At 38.1% G+C, this 20,171-nt stretch overlaps 1 protein-coding gene across 2 annotated transcripts in view; it reads right to left on the bottom strand.

Moving 5' to 3' along the window:
* Positions 1-20,171, bottom strand: part of Galntl6 (polypeptide N-acetylgalactosaminyltransferase like 6) — a 1,048,694-nt gene that overhangs the window by 174,900 nt on the left and 853,623 nt on the right. For both annotated transcript variants that reach the window (XM_031339868.1, XM_031339869.1), the window contains 2 exons: positions 5,542-5,727; positions 1,563-1,746 (listed from right to left, as the gene is read on the bottom strand). In XM_031339868.1, the coding sequence (XP_031195728.1) occupies positions 1,563-1,746; positions 5,542-5,727 (370 nt within the window). The remainder of the gene's footprint in view (positions 1-1,562; positions 1,747-5,541; positions 5,728-20,171) is intronic.

Raw genomic sequence — 20,171 nt, forward strand, 5'->3', positions numbered from 1 at the left:
TCAAACAATTTGAAACTTTCATTTACATCTTACCTTTTATTTATCAAATGAAAAAATTGATAAATAGGAATGGTGTATATTGGTGGTTTATGACGTGCTCTGAAATACACATGCACACACCTGAGAAAGGGTTTAAGTCAAGCATGTTAACTTAGGTACCAACTCACGACTCAGTTATCCTACTTTCGGGGAATTTCACAAAGCCTTCCAATGGCTACTTTCAGGGATATCTGAGAAGCTGTTCTCAGTTAGGTCTGCTTTTAATACTTGTGAGGATGTCCTTCAAATAGATCCCTATACATTTTTACAGCAGTTCTGAATACTTGTGAACCTTGGTCAGAGCTCATGGGAGAGCTATAATGGTCCTTCGTTATTTCTTTTCAACCACTTTCCAGATACTTGAGAGGTTGAAATCCTAAGTCTAGAAGTGCTGCATAGTTAATGAGTATGTTTCATTGGACAAGAGAGATGATGTTCTCCTGTTTTATCTAGTGAATAATTTCTTAAATGTCCTTCTTCTACCTGGGGCTAGAGGAAACGTCTTCCTGGGAAAGTACTAAATGTTTATTAGTATTCGTATGATTAGCATGACCAAATTGTAATTGTGTTAGTACTTGGTAACTTCCCTACTGCAATTTTTTATGGAGTCTATTATTGATGAAATGACAGTATTGATTTTAATGCATCTTAAATGGATTTGTACAGAGTGGGCAAACCTCTGGACCACAGATTTGACACATACTAAACAATTACACCTGAGTTTTAAAATAATAAAGATTTTAGTGTACTCTGAGGATATAGACTGTAATACACACTGGGCAATCTCTGTGCTAACTCTTGGGACCATGTCGCTGTTCACCATCAGTGGTCCTGCTACTTTCAAACTGAGCCTTCTTTCATCTTTTTCTTGAAATGTACAGTTCTCACTTCCACAATAAACAACAACAACAACAGGCTTTAGCTTTGTAGAGATTAGTCAATTGGTTATCATAAGTTCATCTTCTTACAAGCACTTAGATTAGGAGAAGGGTTATTGATTATATCATTAGATTTGTCTTTCAATAGAACTCTCCAAGTTTAAGTTATGGAAGTACTTACTTGGGAGCACTGGTTTTCACTAGAAAAAAAAATAGACAGTTTCAAACAGGGTATAGATTAGAGACTCAAAATCTGGTTCCTACTTCATACCCATCCTCAATAAAAGAAGAGCAAACTGTTACTTCCAATAGTCTTGTAGGGGAGAATATCTAAAGTGGATCATTTTGTCTCCTTGTATTTTTCATTTAAAGGATCCATGTTTCTGATTCTTTTCATTTATATACACTTTCTCTTCTGCTTAGCACCATTTAAGATGGTGATTTGTATATTTAGCATAGCATGTAATTTTAATCTTCTATAGCTTATAGGTCTGACCTTTCTATGGTATTTTGCATACTGTTACCACCTGTCTTATTACATTTCATCAGAGATAATTGTCCTCAGGGGTCCTGAGTTTGACATGCTAAAGATGTCACCTGTTATCTGCCCTCTCTCCCTTCACCCCTCCCTCAGCTGCTACTCACTCAAAAGGGTCGCTGGGATCAGCCCTCTGGAGCTCTGGAGGGATGGGGATTCTTTTGTAGTACATTTCCCAGTCGAAGGCTCCTCGCATGGCATCCCCAGCTTGTGCCTCATACCCAAAGTGATTGTGGTCAATGACATCGATCATGGGACACACGATGGTTTTGTGGTTTAGTGCAATTTGGTCTGAAAAATGAAAGCACAAAATAGGAAATGACATGCCTGCCTAGGTCATCTATCATTTTCCAGCAAAGAGCAGCCTACAGCTCCTTTTAATGCATAACACTTGCTGCCTTGGCGTCTCCCTGTCGTCATTAGAGCACTTTGCAGGAATCGCCGAGCTTCAGCCTTAACATGATGGGACAGTGATTAGGTACAATTAGAGTTGTTATATTTCCCTTTAAGAAAGTTATGTCCCAGAGAGACTTGCAGAAGTCCATTTAGCTTGACTCTGTCACATTTTTGCTCTGACCTGTCCCCAATCTGTCATTTTAACGTGCCTCCAACATGCACAGAGTATAAACAGTACTTGTGCTCCTCCAAGCATACAGCTAAAGCCTGCTGAGAAAATACTGGCCTGCTTTCTAAAGGTTCCAAAATGTAAATATTTAAACTTCATGGTTTTTATAGCATCTAATCATAAAACAGTCATGATGGCTGTTCCCCTCCCCCCTCTAATGACAACAGATCATATACAAAATTCTTTGCTGGCAAGTTTGAAGGAGAACTTCTTGAGCCACTATTCTTTAAGACTGACTCTATTTATCAAGATTGTTCAGATTTTATCTTTTTCCGGTCAAATTAAAAAAGCACCATTAGATGACACAATGCTATTGCTAGGATGCTCTGTAAAATCCCCAAGCAGTTACAGGATGATTCATATTCATGCTCTTTTTAGTACTTCCACTATCCCCAAAAGTGGCTATTGTTGTTATCCTATTTAAATGTTGGGAAACTGAGCTCAGGGAAGTCAACTTGTCAGGAATGACAGATTTGGGGAATAATAATCAGGACACAACCCCTGTTTGACTCCAGTTCCAAAACGTGCCTTTTTTTGGTTGCTATGGTGCTTGTCCTACTGACAGGTGACTCTTCTTTTTTACCCAGTTCTAGCATCTTGTTTTTCTATCCAGATAGTTTTATTGGGATCAAATTAACAGGCACCACAGGAAACTGGCATTTGTTTATTTTGATACATGTAGAATAGCAATGTGTGGAGTATCTTTTTCCCCCTCAAGAACATGCGTTAAGTCAATTTGTTACAACACTGCTGTCTGACAGGCAGGATGTTGAAGTATGAACACCTGCTCTCTTGTTATTTAGAAGACCTTTGGATGTGGCATGTGACATTAAACAAAAGATATCATTTAGAAATATTACGGGAGTTGGTTATTTCTGCGTATTTTTTTCCTCAGAGATCCCGAAGTCAGTGTAATGTGTGAGATAAGCTTTTATAGTGAGGAAACTGCCCACTGGATGTTTTTACTTAGCATAGGGCAGGAAGCGAAAAGGTTTTAGTGGCTACAATAACAGGTGATATTTTTATCACACTGATAAAACACTGTGTGGAAAGAAACAAAAACCCATAGGGTATTTCCCTTGCTTTGACACATGCTCATTCATTCATTCATTCATTCATTCATTCATGTTTGTTACTGAATCATAACAATAGGCCAATCATTTTTCCTAGGTTGTGAGGCAACCGTAGAAAACAATTCCACAAACACCACTGTGGTCAGGAATGGAGCAAAAAAAGAAATATAGAAAATATAATAAAACAACTAAATCCTGTAGTCTTTTGCAAGGTGAAAAATAAGACAGAATGAACAGTGGCCAGGGAGACACAGAATGTTAGAGTCTGGAAAACGAGGCAGTTTCAGACAGCATGACCCCAGAGATCCTCAGACAGCCTGGGGATTATATGTATTTTATTGCCAGCTAATTTGATACATAGATAACAGATACACTATTTCAAGGTAACCTTGCTTATGGACTCTCGGTGTCCCGGTCTCACCAGGGCAAGCCTTATTATGAGCTTTGGTTTTATCTAAGTGGTGTTTTCCCCAGAGGAGCTGACTATCAGAGTAAGGCTGAAAACATTTTCTCCATCACCTCGGCAGGTTTTAGTCATATGGTTTCAGTGACTTTCTCCCATCACATTCAGAGCCAGCTTGATTTACAAGTTCCTTGACCAACAAGGAGTCCCAAGGTGATCCAAAGAGAATGAGTCTGTTAAATGAACTGTCAATGTTCCCTTCAAATTTCCTCTCAGCTCTCATCCAGCTGTACTAGCTTGGGGTGAAAGCCGCATGACTAATTTTTCATCCAAGGCTTGTGCCTACGTTTCAATTTCCAGCGATCAAACAAACAGACTCAATAGGAAATTGAAATTCAGGTATAATCCCCAAGGTGAAAAATGAACCACGAAGCTGTGTGGCTCCTCCCGTTTCTTCATTTTGGATGATGTATCAGGATACTATAGAGGGGAAAATAACCAAGATAACATCCCAAGCTTGAATCATTTCTCATCCATCCGGCCACAGGAAATGAAATACTTTAATGAGAAAGAGTAGGCTGAGGGCATTGCTTACTCTCTTTTCCCTTACCCCCAACCCCATCCCTGTGATTCCTTGAGAACAATCAGAGATTGGATCATTGGCATTTAGGGACTACTTTGGTTCAGACAGAATTGCAGCCTTTTGCTGACTCGTTTGACCATTCAACAGCAGACAGGCCAAATTCAGTACGAGGGAATCTTGCTGTTGCTAATGAAACTCTAAACGTCTGTGTCCTTGGACAAAGCGTTTTTAATTAGTGGTCCAGAAGGGTCTCTAGCTGTTGGATCATGGGGATTCTGTTGATTTAGAAGACTGGGCAGTTGTGGTGTATGGACTGGGTGACGTGGGAGAGGGTGTTAACTGCTGGGTGTTGTGTTTTACATCCTCTATGGTTTTCACTGTGTCTTCTCTCTTGTTTTTACTGGTGGAGCATGGCTGGTTGAAGCTGAAATCCCACACAGTAGTCAATAACAAAGCACTCTTTTGGAGGTGGTTGTTGCGAAGGCGGTTGTCACAGGCATTATTTCTGAAGCCAGGAAAACAATTACAACAAAACTTCCATCGAAGAGAATACAAAGGAAGGGCAATATATATGTACTTAGATTTTCTACGAAGAATATTTTTAGGTATGAGATTTCTTTTTAGGAACAATGGGTGTTTTCGATCTGACATCATTGTAAACTAACAGAAAAACAATACTCAGGCCTCACTTGAGCCACAGCTCGAGTTTCAAGTTGGAATGATGTTCAGCTTGTTTATGTTTCTAGTGGTTCAGCGGGATGTGACGTGGCATGGCTTTCTTCCTTCTCTTCTCTTAGTCACAAGTGAGCATTTAAGACACATCTTGACCTGGGTAACAGCTCAGTGGGTCTGTGTGATATAGAGGGGTCTACATTTAAGGCTATAGGATAGTGCCAAGAGTAGAAAGAAAAACAAAAGGACACTGACATTATAAAATCTTCAAAAAATGGCAAATCACTTCAATTATTATATCCTGAGGTGGAGTAATTTTCTTTCCTTCTTAACAGTTCTGTGATAATTGTTATGTGTTTATGTGAATACATGTGTATGTGTATTTTGATCTCATTGTATTTATAAGATGACTAAAATGTTTGAGGATTTTTTCTATTACTTTAGTATTTACCCAATAAATTAACTTCAATGCGGGAAGAGACATACTATAAAAGAAACCATGTTAGCCTTCAGCTAGATTGCTGCTGGTACTGTCTGAAATGCTGTTTAATATGGTTTTCCCATTATACTTATTTGTGATCAGCAGTGAGTAAGGTACAGTTCAAACTCAAGCCTTTGCTGTGTAGCAACAATTACAGAAGAGACTTTGCACTCTATTTGCAGGGCCCGATTCCCCAACTTCCCTGGTCCAGTGTTTCCCACCGAGAGTGATGGTGACATGGACACTCACTGAGGAGAGGGGGCAGCCAGTTCACGTTGACCTCACAATGGGAGTCCAGGAAGGTGAGCACCTCGCCTCTGGCCACAGAGGCTCCCAGGAGTCGGGTCCGGATGAGTCCTTCCCTCTTCTTGGTGCGCACAATTCTCACTTTGGAAAACCGAGCCATGTAATCTTCTAATTTATCCTTCAAGTGTTCTGGGAAGGAAAGAAAATACACAGGAAGAATGCCAAACATTAATCACAGCAGAATCCTTTCTGGATGCTGCACACAGAGCACGTGTGAATGGTGAATCCAAGTGGAACATTTATAAAGTCTATGTTTCTGCTCTTCTCATTTGGAGTAAGATACTGATAAGATTTGATGCCTAGGGGATTTTGTGTTTTTACTTATCCAAAAACTTCATAAACTACAAATGTTATCCTTTGAATTCAGCAGACAGCAGTGATGATACAGCAGAGCTCAGCGATGCAGTTAATGTTGGCCAGTGGCCACCATGTTAATCCTGGCCAGCTCTTGCCATGGTGGGCATTGGCCTTCTGGTTCCTGTTGTGTAAAGTCAGAGGAACATCCTGGCAGATGGGCTCTTCCTGACAAGGGGATCTTTACAGCAGAGTTTTGCCCGTTATATAGTGTGCCAATAGTGGTGCACGTAAAACAAGACAGGAAAGTATCTGTCAAATCAGTAAGAATCACCCAGCTTCCCGCTGGACAAGATAATAGAAAATTCAGAATTATACCCAGTTCTGGCTTCTAATTTGAATTGGAAGTGTGACTTACTTGGTGTTGAATTAGATGGGGAAAAGAAAGGCAAAAGAAATCCTACATGCTCATTTTGAATGTTGCTATCTAAGATTTGGAAATCATTTTTATTTTTCAAAATTGGAAATGTTTCTTCCTTAATTAGAAGCAAACTGTGGAAATAAAATAAAATTTAGAACCCCTATTTATATGATAAGATATTTTCTATTGGCTTTAAAATTACTCTAGTCTTTCAGTTTTTTAAAATGCAAATGGGTACATTTGGTGACATTTTTTGTGCAATATGTACTTTTATATTTTTATTCACTGATGTTACTAGTCCATGTATAACTGTCTCATTTTTGTGTCAACTTGACACAAGCTGAAGACATCTGAGAGAAGGGAACCTCAATTAAGTAAATGCCCCTGTAAGATCAGACTGTTGGCAAGCCTGTAGGTTAATTTTCCATTTTGAATTTATTTACTTTACATCCTGATTACAGCTCCCTCTCCTCCCAATAACCTCTCACACAGCTCCTCCCCAACTCCTCCCCTACTCCTCTGAGAAGGGGGAGGTCCCTGGGTACCAACCAACCCTGGCACATCAAGTTCCCTCCAGTTAGGGGAACAGGATCCATAGTCAGGCATCAGAGTCAAGGACAGCCCATGGTCCCATTGTTTGGGGACAGTATGAAGACCAAGCTACACATCTGCTATATATGTTATTTGTTGGGGTGTAGGGTGTAGCCCAGGCATGCTCTTTAGCTAGTGGCTCAGTCTTTGGGAGCCCCCAAGGGTCCAGGTTAGTTGACTCTCTCAGTCTTCTTGTGGAGTCCCTGTCCTCTATGGCTCTGTCATTTCTTTTCCCAACTCGTCCACAAGAGCTGGTTCTGCAAATTCTCAGAAGAGCTCCATTTAATGTTTGACTGTACGGCATTTTCCTAAGTAGCGATTGATGGGAAAGGGCTTAGTCCATTGTCGGTGTGCAACCCTAGTGGTCTTGGGTTCTGTAAGAAATCGGCCTGAACAAGCCATGGAGAGCAAGCCAGTAAGCAGCACCCATCCATGGTCTCTGCATCAGCTCCTGCCTCCATTTTTCTGCCCTGCTTGAGTTCCTTCCCTCACTGAGTTTGATGATGAACTGTCATATGGAAACATGGGAGAAATAAATTTTCCTCCACACATTGCTTTTGTTCATGGTGCTTCATCATAACAATGGTCACCCTAATTAAGACAGATACTATGAGGATTTTTCTGGAATTTATGACAAGTGTAGCCTAATAGTCACCAAACATGTTTTAGAATGCAGTATGCTCTTATTTATTTATTTTTACCTTTCAGTCTTTTTCTGCATATCTCTAACCAGAGTAAATATTCCAGAGACCGAGAAAGCCCTAGAAGCCAAGACTTCCACAAACCATCAATCTTGCAATACTGATATGTAATGAAAATTGCCTATAAGAACTTCCAGGAAAAGAATTCAAAAGAATGCTTATAACTCAGTTCAAGCAACTCAAAGAAGTCATGGCTATATTCCAAGAGATCAAAACAAAGAGACAAATGAGACAGTTAATCCACGGTACAAAAATAGTGCCAATAAAGTGATAATATTGCTGATGAAAACCCTAAATCTGTAAATGAAAATGCTCAATAAGCATTGAACAGGAAAAGAACAGCTCAATAAGCTGTATAAAACCTCAGTGGAAAGCCTGTCAAGCTCATAGGTTGGTAGGATTAATAATTGTAACATGATTCTGCACTGAATTTGAAAAACAAAACAAAACAAATCCTAAATTATATGAAACACAAAAGACCAAGGTGGTATAAACAATCCTGAACAAATAAAACAAAACAAGCAAATTGGCTGGAGGTATCATCATCAGGCTCCAGTAGGTAGTTCAAGATCCATGGCTACATATATGGACCTGGCTCAACATACTGGGTCACAACACAAAGCAAAAATGATACAAAGGTAGGGCAGGAACTTGTAGATGTAAAAAGAGGTTGATAGGAGTGAGAGGGAGTTTAAAAAAAAGGATAGAAAGGAGAGAGTAACTGCATACATTATAGACATCTATGAAATTTTCAAGAAACAAAATTAATAATAATAACAAAAACAATAAACAAATTAAAAAAACTGCTAGTGTAGGAATTCAACTATATACACCTGTATCACTCCCAAGTAATGTGGGGGCTGGGGGGGTCTTAAATACTCTTCCTGTTACTTATATTGCTTATTAGGTAATAAACATGATTGTTATAGGATTGGTGGCTTGTAACAGATTTGGCTTTTTCTTTTTCTTTTTTTATTAGGTATTTTCTTTATTTACATTTCAAATGATATCCCCTTTCTCAGTTTTCCCTCCAAAAAAACCCCACCTTGTTCCTTCCCCTGTCCCCCTGCTCACCAACCCACTCTCTCCGGCTTCCCATTGATAACTGACTAGGCCATCCTCTGCTACATATGCTGCTGGAGCCAGGAGTTCCTCCATGTGTTCTCTTTGGTTGATGGTTTAGTCCCTGGGAGCCCTGAGGGTACTGTATAGATCTTGAGAATATCCCAGTTACAAAAGAACACACATTATATGCACTCACTGATAAGTAGATATTAGCCTAGAAGCTTGGAATACATGATACAATCCACAAACTACAAGAAACTCAAGAAGGAAGACCAAAGTGTGGATACTTCAATCCTTAGAAGTGGGAACAAAATACCCATGGAAGGAGTTGCAGAGACAAACTATGGAGCAGAGACTGAAGGAAGGACAATCCAGAGAATGCTCCACCTGGGAATCCTTCCCATATTCAGTCTCCAAACGCAGACACTATTGTGGATGCCAGCAAGTGCTGGCTGACAGGAGCCTGATATAACTGTCTCCAGAACCTCTGCCAGTGCCTGATTAATACAGAAGTAGAGGCTCACAGCCATCCATTGGACTGAGCACAGGGTCCCCAATGAAGGAGCTAGAGAAAGGACACAAGGAGCTGAAGGGTTTGCAGACCCATAGGAGGAACAACAGTCTTGGCTTTTCATGCTGCGTTTGTTCCTGCTTTACTCTGATTATAGATATGCGGAAAAAGACTGACAGGTAAAAATTGCTTGTTGTGTAATAAAATCCATTATCTCAGGCCTTGGAATGTCATGATCCTTGGAATGTCATGATACAGTGAATCTGTATCCACTAGATTATGGGAAGATAACATGTGAATCTGCAAACCTCAGATTCTTCATAGTTAGTTCTTGACATAGAGTTATGATGACTTCACAACACACTCCTAAACACTGTAGCTGGCAGTTTTCAAACACTTGGCATCCATATTAAGGCACAGAGAACTCTAGAGGAGGCAGATGTGTAATTTCCTGTGGTAGACTAATGCATACCAGCTACAACCTAGCTTTCCGTTATCTAGTTCCAAGTCTGTTTTTGTTGAAACTAGCTTGCATATAGCCCAGGCTGCCCCTGACTTCCCCCCATGATGGACTAAACTGAAATGTGAAAGAAGCTGATTCTGATCATGTTGTTTCCTCACAGCAATGTAAAACTAACTAATAACAGAGTATATAATCTTGCAATGTGTTTTGCAGGCAATGTAGTAGATTATTATTTTATACAATAACATTTTGGAATTTTGAGGAGAATGTAAATACTGATTTTATAAAATATGTTTATATGTAATTTATTGCAGCTTATTTATTACAAATTTAACTCGTATCTATTACTTCCATCATCATAAGTATGGTACTGCACACACCATACAATGGGACGGTTTAAGCACTATTTTCTATTTTTTCAGAACATTCTCAAGAGCTATTTAAAAATGAGATTTGTCTGCAATTACAAATATTTCTCATATAATTCACATTGCAATTATGACATCTTCTAAGCTTTTATATAAAACTGCAGAAATCTTAGCGAAATTTATAGCTTATAATTGTTCTGTTGAAATTAACCTACAGTGTGAACTTTTCATTTCCTTGAAGTCCTGTATTTATTTATTCTGATGCTGTAATTGTTGCCTGGAAAAGGGGAGCAACTGTAAATGGAAAACCAGTAAGTTACAGAAGTTTATTTTTCTATGAAACATTGTTTCTAAATGTTACAAATGTGTATGAATGACACATCTTTGTGCAATAAAACATATCTTCATTTTTAATAATTTAGTTCTAGTTTTGTATTTAAAATATTCTCCTTAGTACAATAGAATAGGAAAATAGTTTACACTCATCATTTGTAATTCGATTCACGTTTTTAAATTCCTATATCTTACAATGAGCAGGGCAAATTCAGAGGTAAAAAACAGTTTTTGTCATACTGTTTGATCTTGTCAGAACTAGGCCAATGATACTACATTCTGTAATCACTACAAAACTATATTATTATTATTATTATTATTATTATTATTATTATTATATTAAACTTTTTATTATAGATACATGTTACATTTCTATACCATATGCATGTAATTCCCTCAGAGGCCTGAAGAGGACATCGGATCCCCTCAGAGTGGAGTAGCAGATGGTTGTGAGCTGTCAAGAAGGTACCCTGGAAGCTCAGCCATGCTCTAACAAAGGAGCTGTCAGTCCAGACCAGAATAAAAGCACTTAAATTTTTACAAAATATAACACATAGTACAGTTTTTAAAAAAGATATTCATTTATTTATGTGTATGTGCTTGTGTTTTTATGAATGTTTGTGTGAGCGTATGCACACATGTATATGGATATCCATGGAGACCAGAAGAGAGTATCAGAGCCCTCTAGCTGGAGATACAATGTTTGTGAGTCACCTGACTTATTCACTCGGATTCAAGCTCCAATCTTCACGATTAAGTGCTCTTAACCACTGCATCCTCTGGCTACCCCAGTGCAGCCTTTTAATTTAAAAGCACGAAACACCAATACAATATTTGAATCATTGTTAATATGATAGAAGAAATTCACATATGCCTATGTGTGGCCTTTTAATTTTACTCATTCTAGTTAAAATTATAAAGCACATACAACAAAATTTAATAGCTAAACAATTTCAAGTGCAATGCTCACAGTTTGTGGAGTCAATCTCTGCAAGTTTTTTTTTTTTCTTACTTTCCAGAAAAAAATGGTAAATGACTATATTTCTTCTTCCCATCCCTGGGAAACCACTATTTTATTTTCTGTTTTTATATGTTTGACAATTATAGATGACTAATAAATATAATCATAAGGTACTTGCTTTTTTATGACTGTCTTGTTTCATTCAACAAAAATCAGTTTGGGAATCACATAACGTATTCAGTATGATATCCTCAGTGTTCACTCATTCTGTAGTTATGTGTCATAATCTATCTATCTATCTATCTATCTATCTATCATCATCATCTATCTATCATCTATTATCTATCTATCTATCTATCATCTATCTATCTATCTATCTATCTATCTATCTATCTATCATCTATTAATCTATTATCTATTTATCTATCTATCATCTATCTATCTATCATCTATCTATTATCTATCTATCTATCTATCATCTATCTATCCATCATCTATTATCTATCTATCTATCTATCTATCTATCATCTATCTATCTATCTATCTATCTATCTATCTACCTATCTATCATCTATTTATCTATTATCTATCTATCTATCTATCTATCTATCATCCATTTATCTATTATCTATTTATCCATTATCTATCTATTATCTATCTATTATCTATCTATCTATCTATCTATCTATCTATCATCTATTTATCTATTATCTATCTATTATCTATCTATCATCTATCTATTATCTATCTATCTATCATCTATTTATCTATTATCTATCTATCTATCTATCTATCTATCTATCTATCTATCTACCTATAATGAAAAATATACATATTCTATGCTAGAAGGGAAGAACCCAGGGCTTTTTGAATGCAAAAAGCTCTCTACTCCCAGGCTTTCTCCTCATTTTATAAAAGAATAAATGTTATTCAGTTTTGTTTATAGTCTACATTTTGGTTATCTATTTATCAGTTGGTGACGATTTGGATGACTACCACCTTTTGTCCCTTGTGGATGAGGTTGCTATGGAAGCAGAAGAGCTGGGTCACATACACCTCTAGTATCAGTATTTCGAAGAACCACCATATTGCTACTTTCCCATAGTAAGCACATCCCTTTTAGTGCCACCACCAGCAAGGTATCCAGTCGGCTCTAATGTTCAGATGACTCTGTACGATATGACTCTAAACAATTTTAGTTGCACGTGGAGGAAAGATGACCCACTAAGTAACAGTTGTTCTGTAAAAAAAGTCTGAGCGTTGACAAAATACTTTCAATATAGAATGCATCTATCAAAATAAGAAATTATATAGAAATTAAGGCTTCAGATTAAAATAATTAATAAGAAATACTCCAGAATTTACAGAATGGATGATCAAGGAGCACGGTGTTTGAAAATATACATATTACAACAGAATTAATAAAAACTGTTTGCCATATGTCTGTGACAAATCCTCTGTGCCCGCCTTCCTTCCTCTTATTTTAAATACATGGTCTTCATCTATCTGGTGACTCTTACCAATTTTATCAGGGAGCTAAATGACACTTTGTATCTAATTAGCTTTTTAAAGTTAATTTCTGTTTTTTTTTTTTTATTTTTTTAGGAATGCATTGTTTAATCATCTCACCATCTTTTCATGATTCTAAGCAAACTCACTTCGTATCTTTCAGGAATTCTACTGGTCATTAAGGTTTTCCTCAAATCTCAGTTTTCAAGATTATTTATCTTGAGATACAAGGCAGAGACTCTAAAAATGACTATCAAAAGAAATGTATCTAGAGTCCCAGCTTGATTTGTGCTTCTACTTTCTAAAGTCCTCTAAGGTACAACCTCATTCTTAAGTGTCAAAAATTTCCAGGCATTTCAATATTTCTGTGCATTGTGGTTTGCATAATACCACATTATGGGATTTTCAAACTGATTTTTGTTGCATTACTACAGCAAGGCTGATGCTAATGGATGGTTTATTTGTACCTATTATATACACATTCACAGCTGGGTGAAGTGGCCTTTTGTGAGCTGATTTCCTATAATGACATCTCAAAAAACTGAAAGTTAGAGTGATGTTTTTTCCCCTTCAAAACAATTGATGATTTTATGTTACTTGCTTTCTTAAGACAAAACCAGGAAGGGTAGCCATGTGTCAGACAATTACGAGGAATTATGAGCAGCATCAGTGAGCTACAAAGTCACAGCCACTCATATCACATATCACAGTCGCAAGATACATGGAGCTTCGTGGTGCTCAAAAATCAAGGGATTTATACAACAACTTTAAAAAATTTAACGTGATAAAAATTCAAATCAATTTACCTGAGAAATTATAAATTAATCTTTTGTTATTTAAGAAACATAAAATGTAAGTGACACAGTCAACAAAGCCAAGCAAACTTCTCACATAACAGAGCAGTGTAGATATCAGATGGGGACTCTGAACCTCTGCATTTCCCGAAAACACCTGTGGCTTTGCATGGGAAATATATAACCATGCACAGGAAAGGCTGACTTATTTCTCATCTGTCTTCTCTGAAGAATCAATTGAAATCATCAGACTGGGATGCTACATGGACAGAGGTACACTGATTATAATAACAAATTAATGTTCATTCTGGTGATTGAATATTGTCACCAATAAGTACCCCAAAACTCCAGAGACCTCAGGGAGTTGGCTTGACTCCACAATAAATAAAGATAAATTGGAAAGGATGCCACAAAACAGTTGGTGTGAGAAAAAAAATGCTGTGTCAAAATTTCAATTTACTCGAGAGCAGAACTAAATTAAAGATCTGGGAATTGGTCCTGTTTTCAAGGCCACAGAAACTCCCAGTGCTTAACGATATTCTTGTAGTGCAATATAGAAGGAGGCGTGCAGGAAATGGTTTGTCTGCCCTTGTTGAAGGGAATTGAGCTGCTAACGATATGTCCTCTTCAGGAATTGTTCCATCTCCTGATAACACTATTAAGGAATGGAAAGGAAAGGGCCCACACAAGATTTTTGTCCTGGCCAAGAATGTATAAATGAGAATATTGAAAGAACCAAAGCTGAGCCTTAGATTCCTGAATAATAAGCAATAAAATTTGACAGCATAATGGATGAACATAATAATAAACATGTCTGTGTAAATTGAGTGCTTGCAATAATGCCAGACACTATTCTAAGATGCATTCATGTGCTAATTATTTAATCTTCATTTTATGGATAAAGGAAATTATCCTTACTAATAAATGAGGACAATGAGTGTCAGGTAATTTAAATTTTTTCATGGTGTCACACAGAAAAATAATGCCTGGAATATTTTAGGCCTTAAAAAACACAGACATTTGCTGGCATGATTGCCAAGTTCTGTATCACTTGTTCCTCCTCCCCTACATAGCTGAGGTACCCAGCAACCAACTGTATCTACAGATGCTGGTGCTAAGTTCCCTTCTTCCCTGCATTCTACCTGCTCCAGTACTTTGCCAATGACCATCAGTGTCTAGAGATCTCATGTCTTGCCCAGTCTTCCGTCCCAAATCCTTACCCAAGCATTTACACAACCACCTCGAACCCAGCAAACCCTAGAGAGCTAGTTAATTGGAATCACTCCAGCTTCCTCACTCACACACCAACACCAGGTATTGGAAAGACAGAGCTTTAAGAAATTCCTACCTTGATCTGAAACCAACCAACGAACCAAGGTAGGATGACAGAAAAAAAAAAAAAAAACCAAAACCAAAATCCAAAACAAAACTAGAACCAAACTCCTCTTCAACATCACTGGATTGCAAACACACATGAAGCACATAACCAATAACCTATCTCCAGGTGTCCTGGTCCCATCACAAAAATACAAGCAATGTGATAGACAAAACAATATTAGGTCTCCAAAATATCACCAGTCCTATAGTAATGCTGCCAGTTGATAATAACCCAGAGAGTCTAAAGCACAGAATTTAAAAGGACAATTAGAAACATGTCCAAAGAATTCAAGTATTTTAAAAGGGACATGAATTAACAGCTGAATGAACTTAAAGAGGAAAGGAATATATTCTTGATTGAAGTTCAAGAAAACTCAAACTCATGACTAAATGAAGTAATAAAGATAAAGAGATTGGAATACTGAAGATAACCCAAGCTGAAATGAAGACAGAAATGAAAAATTCAGCATCTCCAAAAGAATTCTCAGTGGAAAATTTACAAACATAATAAATAGATCATGTAGGGGACAGAATATCAGATTTGAAGACAAGGTAGACCAATTAGACCACTCACTCAAGAAAATGATAAGTCAAGAAAAGACAAGATCTCATGAGTAGGAACTTAGGCAGAGAGAAAGAGAGGGAGAGAGAGGCAGGGGGAGAGGGGGAGAGAAAGGAAAGCATAGATGGAAAAGCGTTGTAGTTAAAGGCATTGAACACATCTTTTACATTTACCATTCATTTCTGCAAATCCTTAGATTTCTGTAACTTGCAGTATCCAGGGAAGGCAGGAAAGTAGACAGGGACTGCTGGGGATTGGGAGAGAAATAGATTAAGGAAGGGAGAGAGTAGCACATGGGCAGTATGAAGCAGGTAAAGGAAATGAGAGGAAGAAAATATGGAGCAGGGTGATAGGTAGTTAAAACTGGGGGTTTGAGGGAAGAGAGGTCAATAACATTCAGGATGCTAGAAAAAACATTTGGAAACCTATTATTTTATAAGCTTTCAAAATGTGTATTATTTAAAAAATAGATCAGCACTATTTGTTGAAGATGTTTTCTTTTTTCTATTGTGAATGTCTGGCTATTTTATTAAAAAAAAATCAAGCATCCATAGTTGGGGGGGATTTATGTCCAGGTCTTTGATTAGATTTCATTGATCATTGATCAGCTAGTATGTATTTATGCCAATAGCATGAGACTTTTTATTACTGTAGCTTTGTAACGCAACTTTAAATTAGGGGTAATGATAGTTCTGAATGGCCTTTTATTGTACAGGATTATTTTATCTACCCTGTTTTTTTTCCGTATAAAGTTGAATATAGTCCTTAACAAGCCATCTTCTATAACCAGGCAAAGCTCCTGGAGAGGGACTGGGACATTTGACCCAGCCACAAAATCTTTGACCTATAATATGTCCTGCCTCCAAGATGTGCTGTGGTATTGTGACACAGAATTCGTGGGAGTGACCAACAAATGACTGTTCCAACTTGAGCTCCATGCTTTGAGATTTATCCCACTCCTGACACTGCCTGGATGGTCATGAACCAGAGTCTGGTCAACTCAGAGTCCCAGAATTGAGCCAAAACAACTGGCAAAAGAGGTCAATGATATGATTCCTAATGATATTCTGTTATACACATAGATCTGTGCCTGACCCTATTGTCATCAGTGGGTCATCATCCAGGAACTCATGGGAGAAGATGCAGAGACCCACAGCCTAACACCATGTAGGGCCAGGAGAACAGTGCAGAAGAGATGGAGGAAGTATTGTAGGAGTCAGAGGGGTCGAGGTCACCAAAAGATCATGGTCCATAGACTCAACTAAGCAGGACTCATAGGGGCTCATAGAGACTGAAGCAATAATCACAAGTCCTGTATGGGTCTGAGCTAGGTCTTCTGCATATAAATTGTGGTTGTGTAGCTTGGTGTTCTTGTGGGACTCCCAACAGTAGGTGTTGGAGGTGTCTCTGACACTTTTGCCTACTCTTGGGACTCTATTCTTGGTTACCTCATCCAGCCTTGATATGAGGGTTTGTGCCTAGTCTTATTGTAACTTATTGTGCCATGTTTGTATGATATCCCTGGAAGGCCTCCTTCTCCTCCTCCTTTCTTTCCTCCTCCTCTTTTTTCTTCTTCTCTTCCTTCTCCTCCTCTTTATCCTCTTGCTCTTTCTCCTCCTCCTCTTTCTTAAGGGAAATGGAAGGGGAACAGATCTGGAGAAGGGGTGGTGTGGGGAGACTGGAAGAAGTAGAGGGAAGGCAAACTCTGATTGGGATGTGAAATGTGAGAGAAGAATAAAAATACATAGTTTAATTGAAGTTACTACAACACAGGGGTAGGGCATATGTTCTCTTTTTTGGAAACCACTGATAATTAAACAAAAACTCAAGTCCCAGGTGTAGGCTATCTCCCTTCAAGTTGTTGGTCATGGGCATCTAAGGGATATCTCCAAATAATACAACTACTGCCATACTAGTTGGCTGCTCACTGGTACTTGAGAGTAAGGCCCTATTACTGAAGACCCCACACACTTTGTCACAGGATTATGAGAAATCAAGTTGGTGCCATACCGGGAGCCTCCTCCTCGTTAATTAGCTCTCATAGCATTGCAAGTTGCTAGGTTGGCTGCTGGGAAAGAGAGGTACCCTCACTCCAGCTCCATCCATATTTCTTAAAATATCAAGAGTTTGCTCTTCTTTATGGCTGAATACTATTCTCTTGTGAATATACGACAGTGTCTGTATCCATCCATCAGGTTGTGGATACCTAGATGATTTAATAATTTGGGTATTGTGAGTACTGCCTCAATAAACTGGGTATTTATATACTCCCATTGTATATTGATTTGATCTGTTTGACTGTATTTGTAGGTCTGTATATGTAAGAGCTGTAGCATATTCTAACTCAACTCTTAGTTTCTGAGGGGCCTTCCTAGTACTTTCCAGTGGCTGAAATAATTTATATCCATGTCACAGTGTATAAGGTTCCTTTTGTCACAGCTTCACCTGTGTTTGTTAAATAATCAATTAATCAATAACAGTTGTTGAGGTGAATATTGGTGAGATTTGATATGGATTTCCCTGATGGCTATAGAAGCATTACTTTTCACAATTTTATTGGCCATTTGTGCTAGGAAGTGTCTGTCCACTTTTGCCTACTTATTGATTGCACTACCCGATTGGTGCTGTTTTGAATTCTTTAATATAGTCTAGGATTTAGTTCTCTGCCATATGCATGATTGGCAAGGTTTTTCTCTGACTCCATAGCCTTTCTGTTTACTCTGTTGTTGTTGTTGTTGTTTTTTTCATGCAGAAACTTGTTAATTTGACAAAATCCCAAACTTTGAAATTGCTAGAGCGAAACAAAAAAGGAACTGCTTCAAGACACTGATGTAGATGATCTCAGAGATAGATAGCTGTTCTGACAACTCAGGAAACAGAAGCAAAAATTGATATAAAGGACTAACCTCCATTTTTTATTAAAAAGGAACTCGGATCAAACTGCCGCGCCATCAGCATCTCTTTTTATCCTCTTTCTTTCCTCCTTATAAAATGAATGAACTATCCATGCACCTTATGAAACTGTGGATCCCTGCATTTCTCATCTGTTCCAAGGGGTATCTCCTGTAAAATCCTGCTGTTACCTCTTCTGAATTACACTATCATCAACAAAAGTGTTTTAACATCCTTGGCTTCAAAAGGATGTTTTAAAAAAAGCCAGCCTCTTCTCCCTATACAATTTCCCAGCTTCTGTCTTGTTCTTCACTTTCTTTTGTAGTCACAGTCTTTGGGGAGTTATTAGGTGTGCACTCTCCATGTCTGCCCCCTTCACTCTTGAAGTCATTCCCTTTATTTATTCAGGATGTTCTTTGGTGTCAGCACGAACAGCATTGCCCTAGATACCTCCATCATTTCCTTTGGGAAATAGGCACTAATTTAGTTTCAAAGGGACTCTTCTGACAGAAGCACCTCTCATTTAGTCTTTGAGTAAAAAGACGTATGAGAGAACTTAATACAGAAGTAGAGTGGAGAGGACAAAGCCAGGTATTATGAAGGAAACGATTTTGAATATTATCGAAAGAAGAGAAAATTCATTCTAAATCAGAGAGGTCTCATTGTGAACAAAAGTACTTCTGTCTGCCCTGTAGGGTTAATTGTGACTGAGATTCAGCCTTTGCCACTAGACCCAGCAAGGCAGGGGTCATGAGGCAAGATAAAGATCCCGGAAAATGTATGAAGCGGCAAAAGCCTCTGGCTTGAGTAATTGAAAGCCAAACTGGACAAAGCAGTATGAAATATAATTTGGCCCTCTTCTCCAGGGAATGGAGAAAATGATCTAATAGGTCTTTTCCATCTCTGCTTTTTGTGACCTCTGGCTGTTAACATCACTCTCCCTCGTTATGTCAGAATGAATTGCCTATTTACTGCTGAACTCTCCAAAGCGATTTTTCTCCCTAGGTAAGACAACAACCTACCGTTGGCCACATGCACTTCATTTCAACTTAATCAATGTCCAGAGAGTCATTTTTAAATGGCTTATATTATTTCCAGGAAATTCGGCTGACTCGCCTGATGCATGGGATTCTTTTATGGTCAAGCCAGAGCACCTCCAAACTTCAGAAGAAATTACTGAAATGTATGGAAAATACATTTGCAAAATGGGAAGCAAAACAAAGTGATGTGGCCTTTAAATTGCCAATAACCTCCACAGTGGAGTCACTCATTAGCACTTGGAACTGCTCAGCCATTTTCCCCCCATGACAGTAAACACTGAAAAACAGTGATGCAGGTTGACTGCATTTATATTCTACAGTATTGCATAAATTTCCTTTTTTTTGGGCAGGCAGAAGGAATGGGAGTCATTTAAATTTTCTACCAAGCAATAAATAAATGGAAATGGTGTTCTTTGAGAAACACACACACACACACACACACACACACACACACACACACACACACAGTCACACATTTCTGCCACTAAGAATAAGTGAAAGGTGGCTAATTTGTAATTTGCAAAGAGAGAGAGATCATTGTTTTCTGCACGGTCTTGATTAAATGAGGCAATAAATCATATGTCTAAAACATGCCAAGCATCTGCCAAGGTGAGAGTTGGCTCAGAACATGAGGAGTGCAGTACCAGCCAGCAATAGGAGTTTTACAGTCTGTCAATGGTTTGACAAGGAA

The sequence above is a fragment of the Mastomys coucha genome, unplaced genomic scaffold (assembly GCF_008632895.1).
Source record: "Mastomys coucha isolate ucsf_1 unplaced genomic scaffold, UCSF_Mcou_1 pScaffold22, whole genome shotgun sequence".
Lineage (NCBI taxonomy): Eukaryota > Metazoa > Chordata > Mammalia > Rodentia > Muridae > Mastomys > Mastomys coucha.